Source organism: Solea solea, chromosome 2, assembly GCF_958295425.1.
Source record: "Solea solea chromosome 2, fSolSol10.1, whole genome shotgun sequence".
Classification (NCBI taxonomy): Eukaryota; Metazoa; Chordata; class Actinopteri; order Pleuronectiformes; family Soleidae; genus Solea; species Solea solea.
This window is the reverse complement of record NC_081135.1, coordinates 8342176-8365864: the sequence shown is the minus strand read 5'-3', so window position 1 is coordinate 8365864 and position 23689 is coordinate 8342176. Positions and strand designations below refer to the sequence as shown.

The 23689-nt window shown below is 38.7% G+C and overlaps 1 protein-coding gene across 6 annotated transcripts in view; it reads left to right on the top strand.

Moving 5' to 3' along the window:
- The window catches only part of LOC131448637 (plakophilin-4-like), a 41890-nt gene that overhangs the window by 10672 nt on the left and 7529 nt on the right, over window positions 1–23689 (top strand). For 4 of the 6 annotated variants that reach the window (XM_058621268.1, XM_058621250.1, XM_058621277.1 and 1 more), the window contains exons 3-11: window positions 893–1005; window positions 2016–2050; window positions 2533–2670; window positions 3853–4007; window positions 5681–6155; window positions 11966–12136; window positions 12743–12944; window positions 19970–20102; window positions 21850–22063. In XM_058621268.1, the coding sequence (XP_058477251.1) occupies window positions 893–1005; window positions 2016–2050; window positions 2533–2670; window positions 3853–4007; window positions 5681–6155; window positions 11966–12136; window positions 12743–12944; window positions 19970–20102; window positions 21850–22063 (1636 nt within the window). The remainder of the gene's footprint in view (window positions 1–892; window positions 1006–2015; window positions 2051–2532; window positions 2671–3852; window positions 4008–5680; window positions 6156–11965; window positions 12137–12742; window positions 12945–19969; window positions 20103–21849; window positions 22064–23689) is intronic. The other 2 variants (XM_058621295.1, XM_058621287.1) reach the window with 2 other exon arrangements.

Genomic DNA, 23689 nt, shown 5'->3' with positions numbered 1-23689 from the left:
ATCACATGATCATTGTTTTCAGACAAAGCAGCATTTAACCGTTAACGCTCAGAGCCACAAATGTGTGAAGGACACACGTTGCACAAGTATAAATTATTGAATGAATGAACGAACAAATAAATGTAGTGGAAAATTGCAAAAATAAATACTTTGATACGTTCATTTTGATGGGAAATGTGATTTCTGCATTCCTCATGTATGTGTTTGTACTTTTTGTACATGAATCCTTAAAAAAACAAGTGATGGAATGAAGTGATTGTGTATTTTTAAAGATAAAAAAAATGTGCATCTATGCTTTAACTAGGTTCAAACAAAACAGTTTGGTGTGACGCAGCAGTAGCAGCAGCATATGCAGTAGCTCTATCACTGCCACCACCTTGTGAGGAACAGATAAGATTAAAGTATAGCAAATATGCTGCAGACTGGACTCATTTTACATCTCAGGATTTGACCCAGAAAATCTCAAACTAAAAGAAAAGAGACAGCTTTTGGTCTCTGCTGTGAAAAACAATATTAACACGGCTTCCAATAGAGATCACTTTGTCACTTTTGTGTATCCTCCGTGGTGCTTAAAGTTTATATTTGATCATTATCTGCGCTATCAGCAGCGATTTGTTCTGGTATTCTTAAAGTGTGTGTAATTGCATTATCTATAGTCAAGTCCATTAAGAGGCTGTAGACGCAGCTATGGTGTTTTGAATCGCATATCCACTCTGACGTGTCTAAAAGGCTACAGTCCCTTAGAAATAAGGCAAGCCGCGCAGGCTGAATAATAAATAGTGTTTTCCATTTAATTCTAACTGGCATCAAATAGGTGCTAAAAAGGAGGCTTAAATTACAGTGTCATGGCGGATGGCGGGTTGTAATCATTGCCGCGAATGTCTTGCCATAGGAGCTCCAGTTTGAGCGGCTGACTCGGGAGCTGGAGGAGGAGCGGCAGATCGTCGCGAGCCAGCTCGAGCGGTGCATGCTGGGAGCGGAGTCACCTGGAGGAGACAGTAGCAGGTAGACCTGATGACGTGATGGGACGTGATTTTTACACTGGAATACTGCTGAAATGGACCACATGGAATACAGTAGACGCACAACACAGTCGTATAGCTTGTGTTTAACTGTGCGTTGGATTTGTCGTGCTGTCTGTTTTGTTAGCCTTTCCAAAACTAAAAATAGCCGAGAAAAGTGCAGAACACAGATGAAACGGTGGGTTTTTGCTCCCGCCTACAGTAACCTAACAGAGCATGACTAATTAATGCAAAAGGAGCGTTTCATAATACATTTCTTTATGTAAAGCAAATAGCCCTGTTCATGATAGCACTTGGACTGTCGAGTATTCTCTGCCAGCCAAGAGATTCAGTTTTGCACTACACCGAGTTTATGATACTGCAATTTCTCCTTTTGGTGCCGTACGCTCTAATAATTGCTCAGGATTCAGCAGATAAATGCACTGAAAACATGATTATTGTAAATAGGTAAATCATAGGAGGCCACAGACTGCTCTGTCAAACCACATGATATTAAGAGATGGGATCTTGTTGTGCAGCCAGTTGACAGTGTGTTGTCACAGCCACTGAACATCATCAACACACAACACACAACAAACGTATGGAAATTCCGAGCTGAGCCTAATATTGTATAATTAAGAGGAATAAAAAAATATATACATAATTTGTAAAATGTTAATTGACTTAAGGAAATGGCCACTGTTGTTTATTATTATAAGATTTCAAGGTTCAGTCATGGAATTTGAATTCAAACAATAATGATGTTAAACCTCTTCTTCATCAAGTTGCCTGCAGAGAGAATGAAAGTGAAGGCAATAGTTTGTGTGTATAGTCCATATGTACACACACACACGCACACACACACACAGTTCCCTTCACGTTTAAACACTGCCTTCTCTCCTCTTCTCTGTCTGATTGAATATAAAGTATTCGACTGTGACTCTGATTTGATTTACATCTCCGTCTGCTCTCGCCTCCCCTTCATTTCCTCCTCTCCCTTCTCTCCTGCTGAAGCTCATCTGAGAAATCGTATGCATGGAGATCCGCAGGTATGATTCCTTTCCTTTGAACCTCTCGCATATTATTATTAATAAAAAAAAAACTATTTTAGAAAAGACACATTTGCTAAAGGATTGTGTCTGGTCCCAAGTTTCTCCGTCTCTATGCTGTAACTGAAATATCCTGTGAAACTCTGTAAACTTCGCCGGATATTTTTGTTGAATTGTAAACAAAGTACAGCATCAAATAAAAAATAAATTCTTCACCGTTTAAAGAAAGTGTTTTCCCCCAGTTTCCATCAGTTCATATGGGCTTTAAATTGACTATTCTGTCACACATTCCTCTCCTCCATTTCCTGAGCCATTTATCACAGTCTGCTTTCCAATAAAGGAAAAGCACCGTTATAAAATTCTTAACTGTCTTATGTCAAAAACATTGACACTTTAAGGGGATCCCGTCTTTTTGGATGTTAATGTTGTGGCTTACAGTCTGTCCAGTGTGTTACTTAACTAAACAACAGATGCTCCGGCAGGTGGAGAGTCGCAGGGCGGAGCCATGGAGGCGCCCGGTCGCCACCTGGAGGTGGAGGAAGGACTCTTTCTACCTGAACCGGACCGGGCCTCCCTGCATGACAGTGAGGGTCTGTTAAATGTACACAACATGAGTAAATGTATGTCTTATATCACCATTTTGGGAGGAGAAAGACTGAGAAATGATGATAACCATTGCATTGCATTACCAGGCGTTGTAGTTTGTAGTAAACATTGTTTCAAGTGGAGGAAATGCAGTGGATTTAAACACATTTGCTGCTCTAGTAAGCATTTGGGACACCAGGACAGTGTATGGTGTGATGATAGAACACTGCAAGATACAGTATATTAAATTTCCCTTGTTTAAGATCAGTCCGTTTGCTGGATATGGTCCCAACCCGTCCATGCTCTACAGCTGCACACACACAAACGCTACCTCAGTCAAGTGTGACAGTTATTGCTTGACAGAGACTATTTTTAGATGAAGGACACAACATACCAAAACACTTATACACGGTAGCTTTAATGTGCAAATGTTCTTTTGTTTTTAATCATCTTTTATATCCATACTGAGATTCAGCCTTTATACACATTGTTCTGATGATGTGGATGATAAACACAAGCTACTACACACTGCAGCTTTTATGCCAAGTGGGAGAAATCGATAAGAAATCCCCACAGGTCCCACAAATATGAATCTCAATTGCTCTGATCTATCTGATAAATAATGTACAAGTCAAAACATGGTGGGATTTTGACAATAACATCTACTGTCTTCTCATTCAGATCAGTTTAAATGTCTACTCTGCCGGCTGAATTTAGTTTTTTTTATCCTTTAACTGCTTTGTTGGTGTTTTACGTACATTCACTTCACTGGAGCTTTTGGCATCCTGGGTATTTAGACAAAAAAGATGGGAAAGCTGTACATTTTACCCTTTGTCTTCTTAGAATTGTATCACAGATAAAGGAGTGACTGATTTTCATTGTTTGTGAGGTTAAGAATAACACGTATTTGTGTTACTTACAGTTTGCGTGGTTTGTTGGTATAAAAAATGTCCTCCTATAGAAGGAGAAAAGGGCCAGTGTGCAGTGTATGCAGATTCAGAAACAGCATAAAGACTTAATGCTTTGGCATCTCGACGTATAATGCCTGTAACAAGTTCAAAGCTGAGCGAGATAATATGCAAATCATTAAACTGCAGCGACTGATGTGATGGCAGTTGCACTGATCACTTTGATCACAACGGAAACTGCTCTGATGATGCACTGAGTGGGAAGAATATGCCGAGTTTCCTCACCCTTCTCTCTTTGTGTCCTGTCAGACTCGGGAGGTCACTCGGCCCAGATGACCTCATATTCAGACAGCGGCTACCAGGACAGCAGTGTTAGTTACTATAGCAACCAGAACGTGGTGCGTTCCGAGCCCCGGGCTTCATTATCGCGGAGCCCGAGAGCTGAGGGTCAAGCCTCAGTGCAGGTAGGTCTAATCTCCACTGACTCACACTGTAGTGTTTTTTTTTGTGATTTCTTTCTTCTTCTTCTTCTTCTTCTTTTTAATAACGTGACAATCGTGTTTTAGATGTTCCATATGAAAATGAGAACTGTTGCCTGCGATTCAATACTGGTACTGGTACTGGTGCTAAATTATTGGTACCAAAACCTTTTTGGGGTATTTGACTCCGTTATAATAAAATAGACAGATTATTTAAATGTGAATTGTTACTGAGCAGTACCAATGTAATTTGGTGCTGTTTTCTTTTTTCCGTGTTCAACTGGAAACAGCCGTCAATGCATCTTTGTGTGAAGTGAAAGGTGGAGCGTTTATAGACTGTGGTGGAGTTACTGTTATTGTAAATAATGCAATATTTACAACCAAATGTCTGATTATTACTATTATAAAAATATTGCTAGCAAATATATTTAATATTATATTCTGTCTAAATTCTATCACCTTGTTGGCAGCTGTGCCTCCGCCACATGGCCCGTGCTTAAAGGAAAAAAGGCTGTGGGTCGCGTTTTCGTAATGATATTAAGTGGTGGGTGGGGCGCATGTGGCCCGCGGACCGCCAGTTTGACACGCCTGATCTAAATCTAAAGCCTCACAATCAAATTAATTTATACTTTCAAAGTATTCATACACCAACACCACCAGCTCCTTTTCATGGTGACTAATAACTAAATGCTGCATGTCTGACAGTAGAAGCACGAGTGACAGATAATGAAGGGTCCATTTGAATTTTTTCCCTGATTTATTTCAAACCAGCAGCGCCGCTGGATGAGCTTCCATGTCTCAGCTCTTAATATTCCTCTAAGGCGTTTAAGGCTCGGATGGATTAAGGCGGCACATATCAGCATTCGCTCGGCTGCATCTGTAATTGAGACATTTTACATTTTGATCATAAGGAGTGAAGATGTAAATGTTTGTCCCCATAAACATGAAATATTAAGTCAACTCTCCGTGGAAACCCGGTATATTTACCACCCAGCCCACAGTATAATGAATGCAGACATTTATTCAAAGACATGCTCTTTCAGTTACTCTGACAAATGATGGAGCTAATGATGCTCGTCATCAGACGTGATGAAGCAACCGGTAATCGGCAGGTATATTTGCAAATGCTGATTTTTCACGTATTGATTGAACAAACAGAAATGTTGAGGTGATTCATTGTCAACATTATTACGACTGTTATCCTTATCCTTGCAGATCCTCTGATATACTGGGGGAAATAAAGTTTGAAACAATAAAAGCTTGGCTGTCTTAATGTATATGTGCAAGAGTAGACTGGTTTTTATGAAATATTGGTTGTTTTTATAGCAAATGATATTTGCTCTGGTAAATAGGAGTTTGTGTTCAGATTTTTATTCTCCAAATTCACAGTACTTTTTGCCTTGTATTTAGTGACTCGCTGCGTAATCATAAATGTGCCCTCCCGAGCATTTTACTAGACATTAAGCACATGCTTAATTGTGTACATAATTTAATGTAATGGTGTTTGCACCAGGGTAATGACCCGTAGAAATGAAGGGGTCTTTTTTTATGAAGCTTTAATAAAAAGATGCTTCATAATTAACAGCTATAATAATGGATATTACACTTCATATTTACAGTTTTGGGAAGCTGTTATTTATCTTCCATCTCCTTTCCAGGCGTCGAGTCGGGTTTTGCGGCGGATGGCGTCTCTCCCGTCCAGGAGCCAGTCTCCTGGGTGTGGCACTGCCGGCACCGTCTCGCCCTCCCGCATCTCCCTGCGGACATCCCAAGGCAGCACCTATGACTCCCCCATCCTGTCTGAACCCAAACCACTGGCAGCAGTGTTTCCCGGCACCAGCATGCCTCCCTGCTGCCCATCACCCACCTCCCCAACGAGCGGCACTCAGGCTCTGGCTGGTGGAGGAGGAGGAGGAGGAGCTTTAGGGGGAGGTGGTGTTGGACGCTTGGGATCCACCCTCTCTCTCATAGAGGGGAGAGGTTTGACGGGGTCACCGCTGCGGTCAGGGATGACGGCAGTGCCGCAACACTATGGCTCCACACTGCCCAGACAGAGCCAGCCACTGGCTTATGGAGCTGATCCTTACGGCCTGTACCAGAGGAGCGCACTGCCCAGACCTGACAGCCTCATAGGTCAGTGTCACATCCACAGCTCATGCTCTTAGTATATTTGTCCACTCACAGTGAAACTGCACCAAAATGACACAAGAATAATCCTCAATCTTTCTACTGTTTCCCCCAGACTGTTTTATGTGGGGACCCACTTTTAAAACTACTGCGACCCAGTTCACAAAACTTGTGAAGTGCGAACGTGTTTCTGACTATTTCTGTAACATGCATGTTATCCAAATCAGCGAAAACAAAGGGAAATATCTGCGCACCTTAAAGTTGACATTTAAAAGTCACTTCTTCAGACCATTGATAAATATAGAGTCATTCATTCATGCTTTCATTCATCATCTGCCTCTTTATACTCCACAAGAGGGTTATGGGGCCGCTGGTACCAATCCCAGCCATCACAAAATGCACATAAATACCCTTTAGTCTGAGGAAGAAACTGCCCCCCTTATTTGGTTGATCCAACACCTTTCTAAATGTTTTACCTGCAGCTGCTTGTCCATTTTCTACTTTCCAATGCATGTTATGCAAAACATATAAACATAAAAGTTGAGTAAAAGTTTGGAAAAACTGCAAATTTATTTGGGGATCCAAGTAAAATCTCCTGCGGGTCTTTACCCAGTCTCTATTCCCAAAACGTTTACAATCGTTTACAATCATTGTTCACAATTATTCTCTTACCATTAATTACCATTAGGAATATTCTTTTAAATAAAAAGATTGTTTAAGAAGTGTGCTAAATGGTTGCTTGATTATTATGCATATAGAATAACAATCTATGATCTAAATAAGTAAAACATCAAGCTGCCTCAGCCTCACTGTCTGTGATATGCCAAGGCATCTAATGTTATTTACCTCTTAACTGTCTAATTTTTAATAAAATATTCAGTGTTCAATCTTATATTAAAATTACAAAAAAATAAGTCCTGACCATGTTAAACATGAACAAGAATATACTGTTTACGTACATAAATATTGATATTTGTGTGTGAAACGTTACACCTGATATTATATTACGTGCAGACATGGAAGACTCGTGGATGCATACGGAGTGAAAGGTGCAGTTTCTCAGCTTTTAAATTGAGGAAAATATTCATCCAACCAGGTCAAAATCTGGGGCAGAATGAAAAATCACGTCAAAGTTTTCTCTTATAAATGGCTCGCACTGCTGTAGCCCGAGATGATTGGAGTGTGTGCAACCATGTGTGTTTTCAGCAAACCGTTTTGTAAATACACACAGCTGCAGTTCTCACTGCTCCACAGCCTTGACACAATCTTTACTGGTGATTTAATAACCTTTCTTTTGTCAGGGTAAAGTTGCCTGAGCAGAACTGATTTAATACCCCCAACACACAACAGTTTTACTGAGCAGGAACTCTATAGGTTTCCCCTTTATCTTTGCGGAGAAGCGGGAATCATTAAATAAAGCCGCATGTTGAACAAAGTAACTGTCATGCAAACTGCGAGCTCGCCAGGTGATTGTATCTCATATGCAGGCGCGGGGGAGTTCATTTCCTGAGTTGTTAGTGGAATTATGTCCCCACACTGGCACATAATGCTGCTGCATTTAATAGAATTCTTATTTTGTTGAATGCAAATATGAAAAACAAGGAATGTGTTCTCTGACAGGGAGAACTTCACTTGTGCCACAACGGAGACTCGGTTGTGCAGTAACACAAAGAGAAAAACAAGCTGGAGAGCGATCACACTGAAACACCTACAAATACTCTTTCTATGAATTCATACTTCATAGAAATATGTATCGTATTGATAGTACAATGGATTGTAAAGTGCTTCTACTTGGATTTGTCTTATTTTTTCCTATAAATACTTGATGCTTCTACACTACATAATACTATGTTTAGCACTTTGGCAAATAATACATTATTGTGTGATTGTTAAAATTCAATAGCCTACAAAATTTTACTACTAAAAACACATATGGCTTTTAACCAGCCTTATGTATCTTTATTGGTAATCACGATTTAAAATAAATAATATTTATTTTTTTAATTAATGTTTAGTATCTTCATTAGTCATGCTAAATTACACTTGTGAAATACTACATTGTCATTCATTATCTGTTTACACATCTACCAGCATGCAATTACAGATATTAACAAGCAGAGTCAAGAACAATTGCAGAACCAATCAGTTAGCATCAAAACCCAAATCATGATTAGTTTTGTCCATTGTGGGCTTCTGTAAAAACATGGTGGTCCAAAATGGCCACCTCTGTATGGCTGACCTAACTCCTGGTGTAAATATAAAAGCCATACAATCAGGTGATTAAATGCATTAAGTATAATTATATGAAAACACATTATTTTCACCTACATTTTACACACTGGACCTTTTTAATAGAAAGGCTTTATTTTTATTTTTATTGATTGGTTAATTGTTTATTACAACGGAGTATTAGGGTAGTGGTCAACAGCAGTTGCTATTTAATAATAATCCATTAGATAATGATTAAAAAAAAAAAAGAATCTCATAATATTCCAACTTTATTTCTCGTAAAATTCAGACTTTATTCTCGCAAAAATTCAGACTTTATTCTCATAATATTATGAGTTAATTCTGGAATGTACACTGTGTTCCTTGTGAACGTTCACATCCCCCAGCCCTTGTTGAGCGTGGCTGCAGTGACGATACAGTAAATGCTGAGTTGGGACTGAGCTGCAGTCCTCACTGAATCACTGCAGCTCAGCCCATTTTCTTTCAAGCCCTCTAACAAGGACCTGACTGACACCTCAGTCTGAGATGAATTCAAATCACTTAATGAACTGGGCGGACCAGGAGGCGGGAGGTCGAAAAAAGCTGCAGTGTAGAAGCATCACTGTTCACTGCTTCAGCCACTGCAGTTGTGGAGATAGTGCAGGTCTGCGCTTAGGGCGTGCAAATGAACTTATTTCTATTATTGATTAATATGTCGGCTCATTCCTGTTTTCATTATTCATTAAAATATAAGTTCCCAGATCTTCAGATGTCTGGTTTTGTGTCCTAATCTAAATATACTCGGTCGGTCACGACAGAGAAAAACAACAAATATATCAGTCATTTTGGATTCACATTAGTTGTTACCCTGACAACAGTGTTTCTTCATGGGGTCCGAATAAAAATACACACACAATGAATGAATGATATGAAGTCACCTTTAAACCTAAACGCTAAAAAACTATAACCAATCCGATAAATAATGAACAAGGAAATGCAACTATTAGTCTATTTCGATCATTTGCATTTAACTGTTTTGGCCGTGCAGTAAATTGCAGCCAACTCTCAAATAGAAGTGCATGATAATGGTTTTATTAGTATGATAATGATGACGTTGCGATGAGCGACGTCCCTCGAGCTCAAACCCTTGACTTTGTTCCTCATTGATTGTTTGAGACAGCCGAGACTGGCTGAGAAACTTGAGAAGGGATTATTCCTGTGCTCCTGCCATGGGCGCTTAGAAATGTACACACTGTCACTTTGAACTAAGTGCAATCATTACGGTTGTGGGGTTTGAAAATATAGAAGTGTCATCAGATACATTGGAACGTCAGCCGTTTTCTCTCATGAACTGATGGTGGACGTTTGTGCCGCGTGCTGCTGCTGCCGCCGCTGCTGTGTGTCCAGTGGAGGATTTACTGTTGTCGCCGTGCTGCTGATGCTGCAGCGACACAGATTTATTCCTCTGTCCCACCCACTGTCACTTTACTAAGCTACTCCCACTGACCCATATAGGGGTGTTTCTATCACAAAGCCCCCTGGGAGCGTCAGCATGGGATGATTATCAGCTGACTGACGGCACTGGAAGGGGCTTTATGATGCTGCTGTCAAGTGTGCAGTTCTTTTAATGTAGTCCATTTGCCTTTATGTTACTGGAAAGTGTGTCTGTGTGTGCGTCAAGAGTGTTGGTGTGCATATGCTTTTAGGCACATTTTGTGTTGTGTAGTTGTGTTTCTGTGAAAAGTAAGTAGTAGAAAGAAGTGTGTGTGAGAGAGAGAGAGAGAGAGAGAGAGAGAGACAGAGAGAGTAGGAAAAGGCAAAGTCGGTGAACTAAATAAAATGCCTCCTATTCTCTAGCTGAGTGATTTTCTTACCACTGTGCTGGGGCTGGATGTATATGGCCAAACAGGTTTTCAATGATAAAACAGTATTAGTAATTATATAAAGTGACATAGATAATTATCATTGTACATTTAGGTTCAAGACCGATACACACTTGCACATACACTTTATTTATTTATTTTTTATTGTAGTAAAACATTTACAAAGGGTTAAGTATACATTTTCTCTTTTTAGAAAAACAACAAAAAAAAGAAAGTGGTCATTGAAGTATTGTTGCACACCCGAACAACTTATATAAAACCAGAACAGCCACAATAAAAATTAAATAAATTAACAAAAAAATAAATAAATAAAGACTAGGACAGAAATAGACAATTTAAAAGGAATCACATACACTTTAGATGTGTGAAGTGTTACACCTCCGAGAGTGTGTAATGTGTAAACATGGTGTTGGTAAATATTGAACCGTTTGCGAAAAGTCATATTGAGATTTATGTTCATAACTGTCCAGCCCTGTGCTATATGGTCCAATATAATGCCTTATTCCCGCTTATTTGCAGATCCAATGTAATCCCTGATTACATGAGGGAAATGGATACACAAGATTAGGCTATTACAGATGAGTGGCACTCGCAGCTTAGGTATAAAACTATTACACACAATGTAAGATGTGGAATGATTTCCAAATGAGATAAGTCAAAAGAGAGCTGCACAAGCAAATAAGCCCATCATCACCATATTTGAGAGAATAATATTGTGTGTTTCACTGATCTTCAGAGGCTGTGCCCCCTATGCCCTAAAGCATCTTTATAATTAGAGCGCTCTTTGAACTGATCTGCACTTAGATTGGAGGATGAAAAAAACCCTCTGCCCTGCTTTTTTTGAAGACGCAGATAATACTGAATGACCAGAATCTTGCTGCGTCTCTTGAGCACAACAGTTGGATTAGACTTGCTTCCCCTTCACAAACATGGTTGTTCGCTCTTTCATAGTAATCAGGCATGTGGCACTGTAATGATGTTATCGTGTCTTTATTTTGACTACCTCAGAACATGGTAGTGCCTCATTAGTGTTTAAATGTTTTACTGTAAGAGAACAAACTCCAGCTTGTGTTAAAAGGCTTTTTTATGAACCAGCTTGGGACCCAGACACTCACTCACTGAAAACATAGCTGCCAGCAGGGACAGACGGAAAAACAGGCTTTAGCCACTTAACAAAATCTATGCCCGGTATATCTTAAGAACGTGTTTGTTGCTTGTCCTTGCCGTGAGACAGCCTTTTATGGCTGGAAAGTGACTATAATCTAAGTCCATATAGAAAATCAGCTATTTTATATAACAGCACATAGAAGTTGTTAATCCACTTTTGCCTCCGTCAGTAAATTCAACTGTGTTATTTTATGACTTTGGTGTTTGAAATCCTTTGACTGGATTTGACTGGATCATACTAATAAATCTATGTTGCACAAACTTTTCTCTGTGGACATTGGCGTGGGAGATTGTGGACATAATTTTCCACCCAGAAAAGCAGCAAAACTTATCATAAACTTGAGCAGAAAAGCAGCAAAACTTATCATAAACTTGAGCAGATGTAGATTTTATCAAGTGAGTCTTTAGAACATAGAGAATGAACGGGAAAAGTCGGTGTTGATAATGTTTCAAAACCTCACAGAACCATACTTCAGTTCAATTCAAACCACTCATCAATAATTCTTTTGTTCCCTAAAGGTGTATGTTGAACATGTTTGTACTTGCTTGCACCTGCAGGCCTCCACAGCTCATATGCCGGTCATGTGGCGCAGATCGATCCAGAGTTGAGGGCAGCGTTGTCTCCAGACTGCCACATGACGCCTGTTTTTGATGAGCGCTCCTTCCACAGCCCGCTCTATCACAGCCCCACCCACGACCCCCAGGGCTCTCTCTACAGAACGAGCACAGGTACTGCATTCATACAAAAGTTCTTCTAACAAGCACCTAAACATGGATATTCGTTATTTTGTACTATATCCCTGTTATGACATGTCATTTTAGTTAATAATAGTAATATTTCTGCTCCAGGAAGTGGTTCTCTCAAGCAGGTAGACAATATTAGGGTAAAAACTAATAAAAAGTTATGAAGAAAAAAAAAAGCTTTCTGTGGAATTGTCATCATTGATACTTAAATACTGTTGAAATAGTTGTGTGAGGAGGCTGTGGAGAAAAAACAACAACATTTTTAATGACTCAGAGTCCAGGTCGGCACTCATGTGCTTAGAAGATTATTTCTCAAAATAGTCTCAGGTTACAGGAGCTGTTTTTTGACTCAAGCTCTTGCAGAATAATGTATCGCTGTAAGCTCTGCAGAGTTTGATGTGGAGGATCTAAAGAGTACATTTAATCTTGTTTATTAGATATTCAAACAAATTTAATGAATGCCACTCACAGTATATGACAGGATATTGTTTACTTTTTTTTTATCCGTCAGTCACTCCCGCTTTGAGGGCCGCTTTTCTGGATTTTAATGAATGAATGAAATATCTGCAAAATGCGATTTCATGTCCGCAGGCATGGGGACGCTCCCTCGAGCTACAAGCCATTGTGACACGCTGCCATACCAAAGAAGCAGCTACGGGCTGAGCTCTGCAGCTCTCTACGTCGACTCGTATAGAGTCTCCGGGGAGCCCGTCTTCTCCCACCGACACTCGGGACTGGTGGACCGAGTTGGTACACGCACCCCGTCCATCGAGAGCATACACAAGGACCCAAGGTATACTCATGTACACACAAAAAGAAACACAAAATGTCCCCATAACAGATACCGACCTACTGTATTGTCCCATAGACTGTATGTAAAAGTGGATGTAGTCAAAGTCCGTTTTTGAATCCAGAAATTTACAGACGTCACCAGCAACCTGACTCTTATTGGACAATACCAGCTGTCAATCACGCTGGTGTCCACTCATGTGACATACTTTGTCTATTTTCCTCATGGATGTATTATAAGAACTGGATAGAGCACCGCCCCTTTAGCTCCATTTGTCCTGTGGAGTTGCTCACCCAGCGCATATGCGCAGTACTGTTACTCCCATAATGCCTCTCTGCTATATGAACGAGCCGTCCACGTTCTCGACTTGCTTGGTGCGTCCATGAACAGTGGAAGGCATGATGGGAGTACTGGCTTTAAACCATGAATTTGTAAATAAATGGCAAAATCAACTGCTAGTGAATACAGTAAGCTGAAAAGTATAATGATGTAAACGAAACCATTTGTATCATATTTACTACACAGGTTTCTGAGACGTATCGTATCAACACAATCAATTCCTTTAAAACCTGTTGTATATGATTTGATACATGTATCAGATGATATTATCACTCCACTGTATGCAGGTTTTTATTTTGGCTTTTTCAAAATGGCTACTGTCATTAAATCATCCACATACTTTTGGCAGGAAAGTCTTGGCTAATTTTCAAGAATTTTCAAGCTATATTGACCAATTTTTTGGGTCTATTTCAATTCGTCTTAGTTTAGGAGAAGAGTGAGAAAGACAGTACATTGACTTGTCAAATGTCATGTCTACTGTCTATCTTTGCCTGAACAGGGACAGAAACTGTTTTTGTGCCAACCACAAATTGAAATAAAAAGGCTGTAAAAGGTTTTATGTAAAAATAGCAACAACAACAACAACAACATAAGAAATACAACAATTACCTCAAGTGATCTATATTTTCAAAATGTCATGGATAAAATGTTTTTAAATTTCTAAAATGAACATTGTTGTGGGCAAAACGTTTGCCAAAAACGCACAACATATCAAATGATATAAAAAAAATATCTCGTGAACAAAAAATTATTTTTGTGTCAGGCTTTACAGGGTTAAAGGTTGAAATTATCAATTTAATGGTTTATTTAATAGACACTGGCTATTAGTTTATATGTATAGTTTGTCTTCAGTATTGTCTAAATATCGTATGTCGACGACATACTATACTATGACTTTTTGAGTGATTTTGGACGACATACTATACTATGACTTTTTTGAGTGATTTTGGACGACATACTATACTATGACCTTTTTGACTCATTTTGGACGACATACTATAATATGAACTTTTTGACTGATTTAGGACGACATACTATACTATGACTTTTTTTGAGTGATTTTGGAAGACATACTATAATATGACCTTTTTGACTGATTTAGGACGACATAATATACTATGACTTTTTTTGAGGGATTTTGGAAGACATACTATAATATGACCTTTTTGACTGATTTAGGACGACATACTATACTATGACTTTTTTGAGTGATTTTGGACGTCATACTATACTATGACCTTTTTGACTGATTTTGGACGACATACTATACTATGACCTTTTTGACTGATTTTGGACGACATACTATACTATGACTTTTTTGACTGATTTTGGACGACATACTATACTATGACTTTTTTGACTGATTTTGGACGACATACTATACTATGACTTTTTTGACTGATTTTGGACGACATACTATACTATGACTTTTTTGTCTGACTTAGGACAACATACAATAGAATCTGGCTACAAGGTTAGTGTAGTGGTAACACTCTTGACTTTTACACAACAGACCCGGGTTCAAGCCCTCTTTGGAACAAGTATCCTCTGCAGCGTTGGGATGTATTGTTGTCATTTTTGACGACATACTATACTATGACTTTTTTGACTGATTTTGGACGACATACTATACTATGACCTTTTTGAGTGATTTTGGACGACATACTATACTATGACTTTTTTGACTCATTTTGGAACGACATACTATACTATGACCTTTTTGAGTGATTTTGGACGACATACTATACTATGACCTTTTTGACTCATTTTGGACGACATACTATACTATGACTTCTTTGAGTGATTTTGGACCACATACTATACTTTGACTTTTTGAGTGATTTTGGAAGACATACTATACTATGACCTTTTTGACTCATTTTGGACGACATACTATACTATGACTTTTTTGACTGACTTAGGACAACATACCATTCAAGCTGACTACAAGGCTAGTGTAGTGGTAATATTCTTGCCTTTTACACAACAGACCCGGGTTCAAGCCCTCTTTGGAACAAGTATCCTCTGCATCGTTGGGATGTATTGTTGTCATTTTTGACGACATAATATACTATGACCTTTTTGACTGATTTTGGACGACATACTGTACTATGACTTTTTTGACTCATTTTGGACGACAAACTATACTATGACCTTTTTGACTCATTTTGGACGACATACTATACTATGACTTTTTTGACTCATTTTGGAACGACATACTATACTATGACCTTTTTGACTGATTTTGGACGACATACTATACTATGACTTTTTTGACTCATTTTGGACGACATACTATACTATGACTTTTTTGAGTGATTTTGGACGACATACTATACTATGACCTTTTTGACTGATTTTGGACGACATACTATACTATGACCTTTTTGACTGATTTTGGACGACATACTATACTATGACTTTTTTGACTGATTTTGGACGACATACTATACTATGACTTTTTTGACTGATTTTGGACGACATACTATACTATGACTTTTTTGACTGATTTTGGACGACATACTATACTATGACTTTTTTGTCTGACTTAGGACAACATACAATAGAATCTGGCTACAAGGTTAGTGTAGTGGTAACACTCTTGACTTTTACACAACAGACCCGGGTTCAAGCCCTCTTTGGAACAAGTATCCTCTGCAGCGTTGGGATGTATTGTTGTCATTTTTGACGACATACTATACTATGACTTTTTTGACTGATTTTGGACGACATACTATACTATGACCTTTTTGAGTGATTTTGGACGACATACTATACTATGACTTTTTTGACTCATTTTGGAACGACATACTATACTATGACCTTTTTGAGTGATTTTGGACGACATACTATACTATGACCTTTTTGACTCATTTTGGACGACATACTATACTATGACTTCTTTGAGTGATTTTGGACCACATACTATACTTTGACTTTTTGAGTGATTTTGGAAGACATACTATACTATGACCTTTTTGACTCATTTTGGACGACATACTATACTATGACTTTTTTGACTGACTTAGGACAACATACCATTCAAGCTGACTACAAGGCTAGTGTAGTGGTAATATTCTTGCCTTTTACACAACAGACCCGGGTTCAAGCCCTCTTTGGAACAAGTATCCTCTGCATCGTTGGGATGTATTGTTGTCATTTTTGACGACATAATATACTATGACCTTTTTGACTGATTTTGGACGACATACTGTACTATGACTTTTTTGACTCATTTTGGACGACAAACTATACTATGACCTTTTTGACTCATTTTGGACGACATACTATACTATGACTTTTTTGACTCATTTTGGACGACATACTATACTATGACTTTTTTTGAGTGATTTTGGAAGACATACTATAATATGACCTTTTTGACTGATTTAGGACGACATACTATACTATGACCTTTTTGACTGATTTTGGACGACATACTATACTATGACTTTTTTGACTGATTTTGGACGACATACTATACTATGACTTTTTTGAGTGATTTTGGACAACATACTATACTATGACTTTTTTGAGTGATTTTGGACGACATACTATACTATGACCTTTTTGACTGATTTAGGACGACATACTATACTATGACCTTTTTGACTGATTTAGGACGACATACTATACTATGACCTTTTTGACTGATTTTGGACGACATACTATACTATGACCTTTTTGACTGATTTAGGACGACATACTATACTATGACTTTTTTGAGTGATTTTGGACGACATACTATACTATGACCTTTTTGACTGATTTAGGACGACATACTATACTATGACTTTTTTGACTGATTTTGGACGACATACTATACTATGACTTTTTTGATTGACTTAGGACAACATACCATTCAAGCTGGCTACAAGGTTAGTGTAGTGGTAACACTCTTGACATTTACACAACAGACCCGGGTTCAAGCCCTCTTTGGAACAAGTATCCTCTGCAGCGTTGGGATGTATTGTTGTCATTTTTGACGACATACTATACTATGACCTTTTTGAGTGATTTTGGACGACATACTATACTATGACCTTTTTGAGTGATTTTGGACGACATACTATACTATGACTTTTTTGACTCATTTTGGAACGACATACTATACTATGACCTTTTTGAGTGATTTTGGACGACATACTATACTATGACTTTTTTGACTCATTTTGGACGACATACTATACTATGACTTTTTTGAGTGATTTTGGACGACATACTATACTATGACCTTTTTGACTGATTTTGTACGACATACTATACTATGACCTTTTTGACTGATTTTGGAAGACATACTATAATATGACCTTTTTGACTGATTTTGGACGACATACTATACTATGACTTTTTTGACTGACTTAGGACAACATACCATTCAAGCTGGCTACAAGGTTAGTGTAGTGGTAACATTCTTGCCTTTTACACAACAGACCCGGGTTCAAGCCCTCTTTGGAACAAGTATCCTCTGCATCGTTGGGATGTATTGTTGTCATTTTTGACGACATAATATACTATGACTTTTTGACTGATTTTGGACGACTTACTATACTATGACTTTTTTGACTGATTTTGGACGACATACTATACTATGACCTTTTTGACTGATTTTGGACGACATACTATACTATGACTTTTTTGACTCATTTTGGACGACATACTATACTATGACTTTTTTGACTCATTTTGGACGACATACTATACTATGACTTTTTTGACTCATTTTGGACGACATACTATACTTTGACTTCTTTGAGTGATTTTGGACCACATACTATACTATGACTTTTTTGAGTCATTTTGGACGACATGCTATACTATGACCTTTTTGACTGATTTTGGACGACATACTATACTATGACCTTTTTGACTGATTTTGGACGACATACTATACTATGACCTTTTTGACTGATATTGGACGACATACTATACTATGACCTTTTTGACTGATTTTGGACGACATACTATACTATGACTTTTTTGACTCATTTTGGACGACATACTATACTATGACTTTTTTGACTCATTTTGGACGACATACTATACTTTGATTTCTTTGAGTGATTTTGGACCACATACTATCCTATGACCTTTTTGACTGATTTTGGACGACATACTATACTATGACTTTTTTGAGTGATTTTGGACGACATACTATACTATGACCTTTTTGACTGATTTTGGACGACATACTATACTATGACTTTTTTGAGTGATTTTGGACGACATACTATACTATGACTTTTTTGAGTGATTTTGGACGACATACTATACTATGACCTTTTTGACTGATTTAGGACGACATACTATACTATGACTTTTTTGAGTGATTTAGGACGACATACTATACTATGACCTTTTTGACTGATTTTGGACGACATACTATACTATGACTTTTTTGACTGACAGGACAACATACCATTCAAGCTGGCTACAAGGTTAGTGTAGTGGTAACACTCTTGACTTTTACACAACAGACCCGGGTTCAAGCCCTCTTTGGAACAAGTATCCTCTGCAGCGTTGGGATGTATTGTTGTCATTTTTGACGACATACTATACTATGACCTTTTTGACTGATTTTGGACGACATACTATACTATGACCTTTTTGAGTGATTTTGGACGACATACTATACTATGACTTTTTTGACTGATTTTGGACGACATACTATACTATGACTTTTTTGACTGACTTAGGACAACATACCATTCAAGCTGACTACAAGGTTAGTGTAGTGGTAACACTCTTGACTTTTACACAACAGACCCGGGTTCAAGCCCTCTTTGGAACAAGTATCCTCTGCAGCGTTGGGATGTATTGTTGTCATTTTTGACGACATACTATACTATGACTTTTTGACTGATTTTGGACGACATACTATACTATGACTTTTTTGACTGATTTTGGACGACATACTATACTATGACTTTTTTGACTCATTTTGGAACGACATACTATACTATGACCTTTTTGACTGATTTTGGACGACATACTATACTATGACTTTTTTGACTCATTTTGGACGACATACTATACTATGACCTTTTTGACTGATTTTGTACGACATACTATACTATGACTTTTTTGAGTGATTTTGGACGACATACTATACTATGACCTTTTTGACTGATTTTGTACGACATACTATACTATGACTTTTTTGAGTGATTTTGGACGACATACTATACTATGACCTTTTTGACTGATTTTGTACGACATACTATACTATGACTTTTTTGAGTGATTTTGGACGACATACTATACTATGACTTTTTTGTCGAAAATGTTCACTTTGAGAACAGAAGAAAATCAGAAAGCTTGATTTAATTCTTTAAGAAAAGAACTGTTTCAGCCCTGTTGTTAGTTTACACCTGACACTAAAATGTGCACAGACATAAGAAGATGAAACAGATTGTAGTAAAAACCTACACCTAATTCGAAGCCTGTCTGAACAACAGGGTCTTAAGCTGCTCTTTGAAAGAAATTATTTCTAAAAAATATTGTTTAATATGTACTTTATGAAAAAAAATGTATGCAGCTGGCATTCAATTTCATTTTAAGTGGTATTTAAAACAATCCGAATTCCCCCAAATACGTACAGTATCTCACAAGGGTTAAAAGACCTTAGAGTCTTGGAAAGAACCTGAAAACAGGACATTGCTGAAAGTTTCTTTCTTTTCTCCTCTCAGGGAGTTTGCATGGCGTGACCCCGAGCTGCCGGAGGTCATCCACATGTTGCAGCATCACTTCCCCTCCGTGCAGGCCAACGCCGCCGCCTACCTGCAGCATCTGTGCTACGGAGACAACGGGGTGAAGGTGGAGGTGAGGTGACAGGACACGCTGGGCGGGCAGCTGTCTGGGTAAAAATAACAAGACAGACGTCACCGTCATGGCTCCCTCCTCAGGTGGAGGAAAGCGCTGTCTCACTCAAAGTACTGAACAAAGATTGTGTAATTACGTACAGCCTTACTGGATTGGTCTTTGTCGTGTATTTCCCTTGGGACGTCGTGCAGTGTTAAATCAGCTAATGAACAACAATACCAGAGTTGTTTATAAAACATGATTGTTTTAATAATTAGATAAGATAACAAGGAAAATATGAAGCATCAGCTGTTTTCCAGATGTCTTGCATCGTACTCCTTTTTACGTATTGATGATTTTGCAGAGAATTAAAGGCGCCATAATAAAGAATTATATGCACTGCAGAATGGCAGAATGGCAAAATATTAAAAAGTGTCGCACTTTTAACATTTCTCTGGCATCGCCTGTCTCGTGTGTATATGAAGATATACACACACTACACCAACGCAAACATTTGAAGTTGTCTCTAATATTGTCTCAAAGAGCGCGGTCTCAGCTTACATGCTGTGAAATTTGACTTTTTTTCCGAGAACTTTGCTGTCGATCTCTGAGGCAATGTGCCATCTGCTCCGACAAATTTAAAGTAAAATTGGTGCCAAACGTGCCGTTGCTCTGTCACACTCAAACGCTGCATGCTTCCTCTCATTACTCGGCTTCCTTTGCAACCAATGACCCCAGCACACTGATGCCGATTCATGCAAGAACCGCTGTAGCTCTGTCTGATTTGTTGGGTGATGAGCTTTTATTTAGCCTTGGGAGCTACTTGGATTATGTATCTGCTCATTAAGCCAGAAGCAAATGTTTCCACTGACAAATTGAATACAGAATCCGGGAGAAATGGGGTGAGTCATCTGCTCTCCTGAGACGGGGTTTATTTGGAGGTGACACAAGACGTTTTGGAACATGCCACACAGACACTCTGCATGTTGTAGAACCAAAATATTTCACAAAATAACTGCTTAAGAAGAGGCAGTTAGAACATGAATGCGGATTATATGTTATTATGAGTCCTGAAACACATATTGATAATGATGCCAATAATCCATTGATACTGATAAATGAAAGAATCCTGTTTGAATAGAGTAAAGCTGAATAAACAAAAAGCTCCAGACTTTATTGAATCTGTTTTCAAAGCAGCTCCATGAAGTGATATATGCAAATAAACGCATATTTCGGTGGCAATAACAGTAAACAACATTTTAAAAACTGCAAAGCAGTCTTGGCAAATAACAGAAATGTGAAGTAATGTAATGAATTAAATCAACAATTGAACAAATTGAGCCAATTTAACAGAAACTAGATGAGAAATGAAATAATTTTCCAGCACTTGTGTAAAACACACAACTGAAATAAATAAGTTATGTAGTTAAGAATCAGCAGTGAGAGATGAAATTACTCCTCTCTGTACACGATTCAATAACAGTGATGCATTTTCTTTTTCTGTGTTGAGTTTTTGTATTTTAAACTGAGTAAATGTGACCTGTGGCTCTAAAGCAGTTGAGTCAAAACTTAATTTGTGACAGTGACACGTCTCACTTATGTTTAAAGTACATCAATTCTCGGTTTGGTTTAACCCTAACCCATGTTTGAAGATTTGATATTTTCTTAAACAACAATGAAGAGAGGAAGGTTTACAGTTTACAGTTTACAGAATCTCTACTGTGTATGTGTTACAGTGAGTGTGACATCCATGCATCTCTGTATGCAGGTGTGTCACCTTGGAGGCATCCAGCACCTCGTAGACCTGCTCGATCACAAGGTGGCAGACGTTCAGAAAAGCGCCTGCGGGGCCCTGAGGAACCTGGTGTACGGCAAAGCCACCGACAACAACAAGGTGGTGCTGAGGAACTGCGGCGGCGTCCCTGCCCTGCTGCGACTCCTCAGGAAAACCACTGACAATGAAGTCCGTGAGCTGGTCACCGGTACGTAACTTTTCAAACATAAACAAACGTCTGTTCAATTCACACCGTGAATTCAAACGGGTTCACACAATCAGATCCACGTGACTCTCTGTCCCGCCCCCTGCTCTGCCACTGTATACACACAAATGCTCCCTCAGTCAGGTCTAAAGGTATTGCCTGACAGAGTCTGTGTTCAGATGGACTCAGCATTCACATAATGTTGCATAAATAAACAAAACAACAAAACTGACCAACTGGTGCTCTGTGGAGGCTGTACAGCACCACACGTGGTCAAACTAGAAGATAAGGTAAGATAAAATAAGAGAAACTTTATGCCTCATTAAAAAATAAATTCATTTGTTACAGCAGCAAAAACAGACAACATAAAAACAAGCAAGGCATTAAAGGAAGGTAAAACAGAATAAATAAATAAAGTGGAGTGTATATTTGTATTAAATTAGTCACAGGTCATTTCATCTTTTTTTTAATCCCTCAAGAGATAAATTCAGGTGAAAGCTGCATCCACATTGCAACATGTTTTGCATTTCGGGATCTGTTTTTGTCAATGTGTGAAAATCCCACTGAGCTGTGAAGCGATTTTTGTTGTGTGCTTATCCAGGCCGGCCGGCTTGCTCTCTGATTGTCGGTGGGTGTCTCAGTCTGACCGGTTGGCAGTGTTATTAATCTGTGTATCAGCTGTTCTGTGGGAGGTGAGAGCGGCAGCGGCTTAAACACTCGGCGGGCACTGTTGGCGGAACAGATCTCGGCACAGTACTCGGGACAGATGCTCAGATAACGTGCTTTGGAAAAACAGCGCGTCAGTGACAGCTCCACAGCCACACGTAATGATGCTGCAAGACGATTCAGAAAAACACAGGAGTTTCTCAGTTTCCCTTTTACAGACTAACTGCTGCAGGTGGGCCTTAAGAAGTAATCAGAAAAAATACTGTGCTATTCTCCTTTTATCTGACAGTTTGGACTTATTATAACAGGTGTCATTGGATTCACTGTCCCCGCCAACTCACACTGGAACTTATCTTTTGTAATGGGTGGGGGGGATCATAATTGATGGAACACTTCAGTCTGTGCTGACGTGGCCGTGATGGAGCGCTGGCTTTCAGCTGGAAAAAGGAGAATCTCTTATGATGATTGGAGTTCTGATTAAAGGTTTTGGTTTGCCACCAAGCACCAAGAATTTTCAGAATTTAAATAGGGCTGTAGCAATTCTTTGGCTCGGGGACATCTGCTTTAGGCACAAATGTTGGCAGCATATCCTCATTCTTTCTTTCTTCTATTCTATTTGCCAATTTTTGTGATGCACAAAAAAGGAAAGACACTTCACCTTCTTTCTAATTAGTGTTTTTTTTTAATTTCTTAATCAGTGACATCATTTTTTTGTGATAATACATTTATGATTATAATAAAATGATTTGATTTGGAGGTCAATTGCCATGGCAACAGCTGAAGCACTAATGTTGGGCATTCTCTTGACTAAAGCAGATTTAAATTCAGCTTTTTTAGCACAGTTTGTGACTTGTTATGACTGTCTCAGCACAGAGCCACGCAACTCTTCCCTCCTTTCTTCAAGTCCTTTTGCTTCACAAAGCAGGAGCATCGCCTTCGTCTTCCGTTCTTCACCAGAGAACA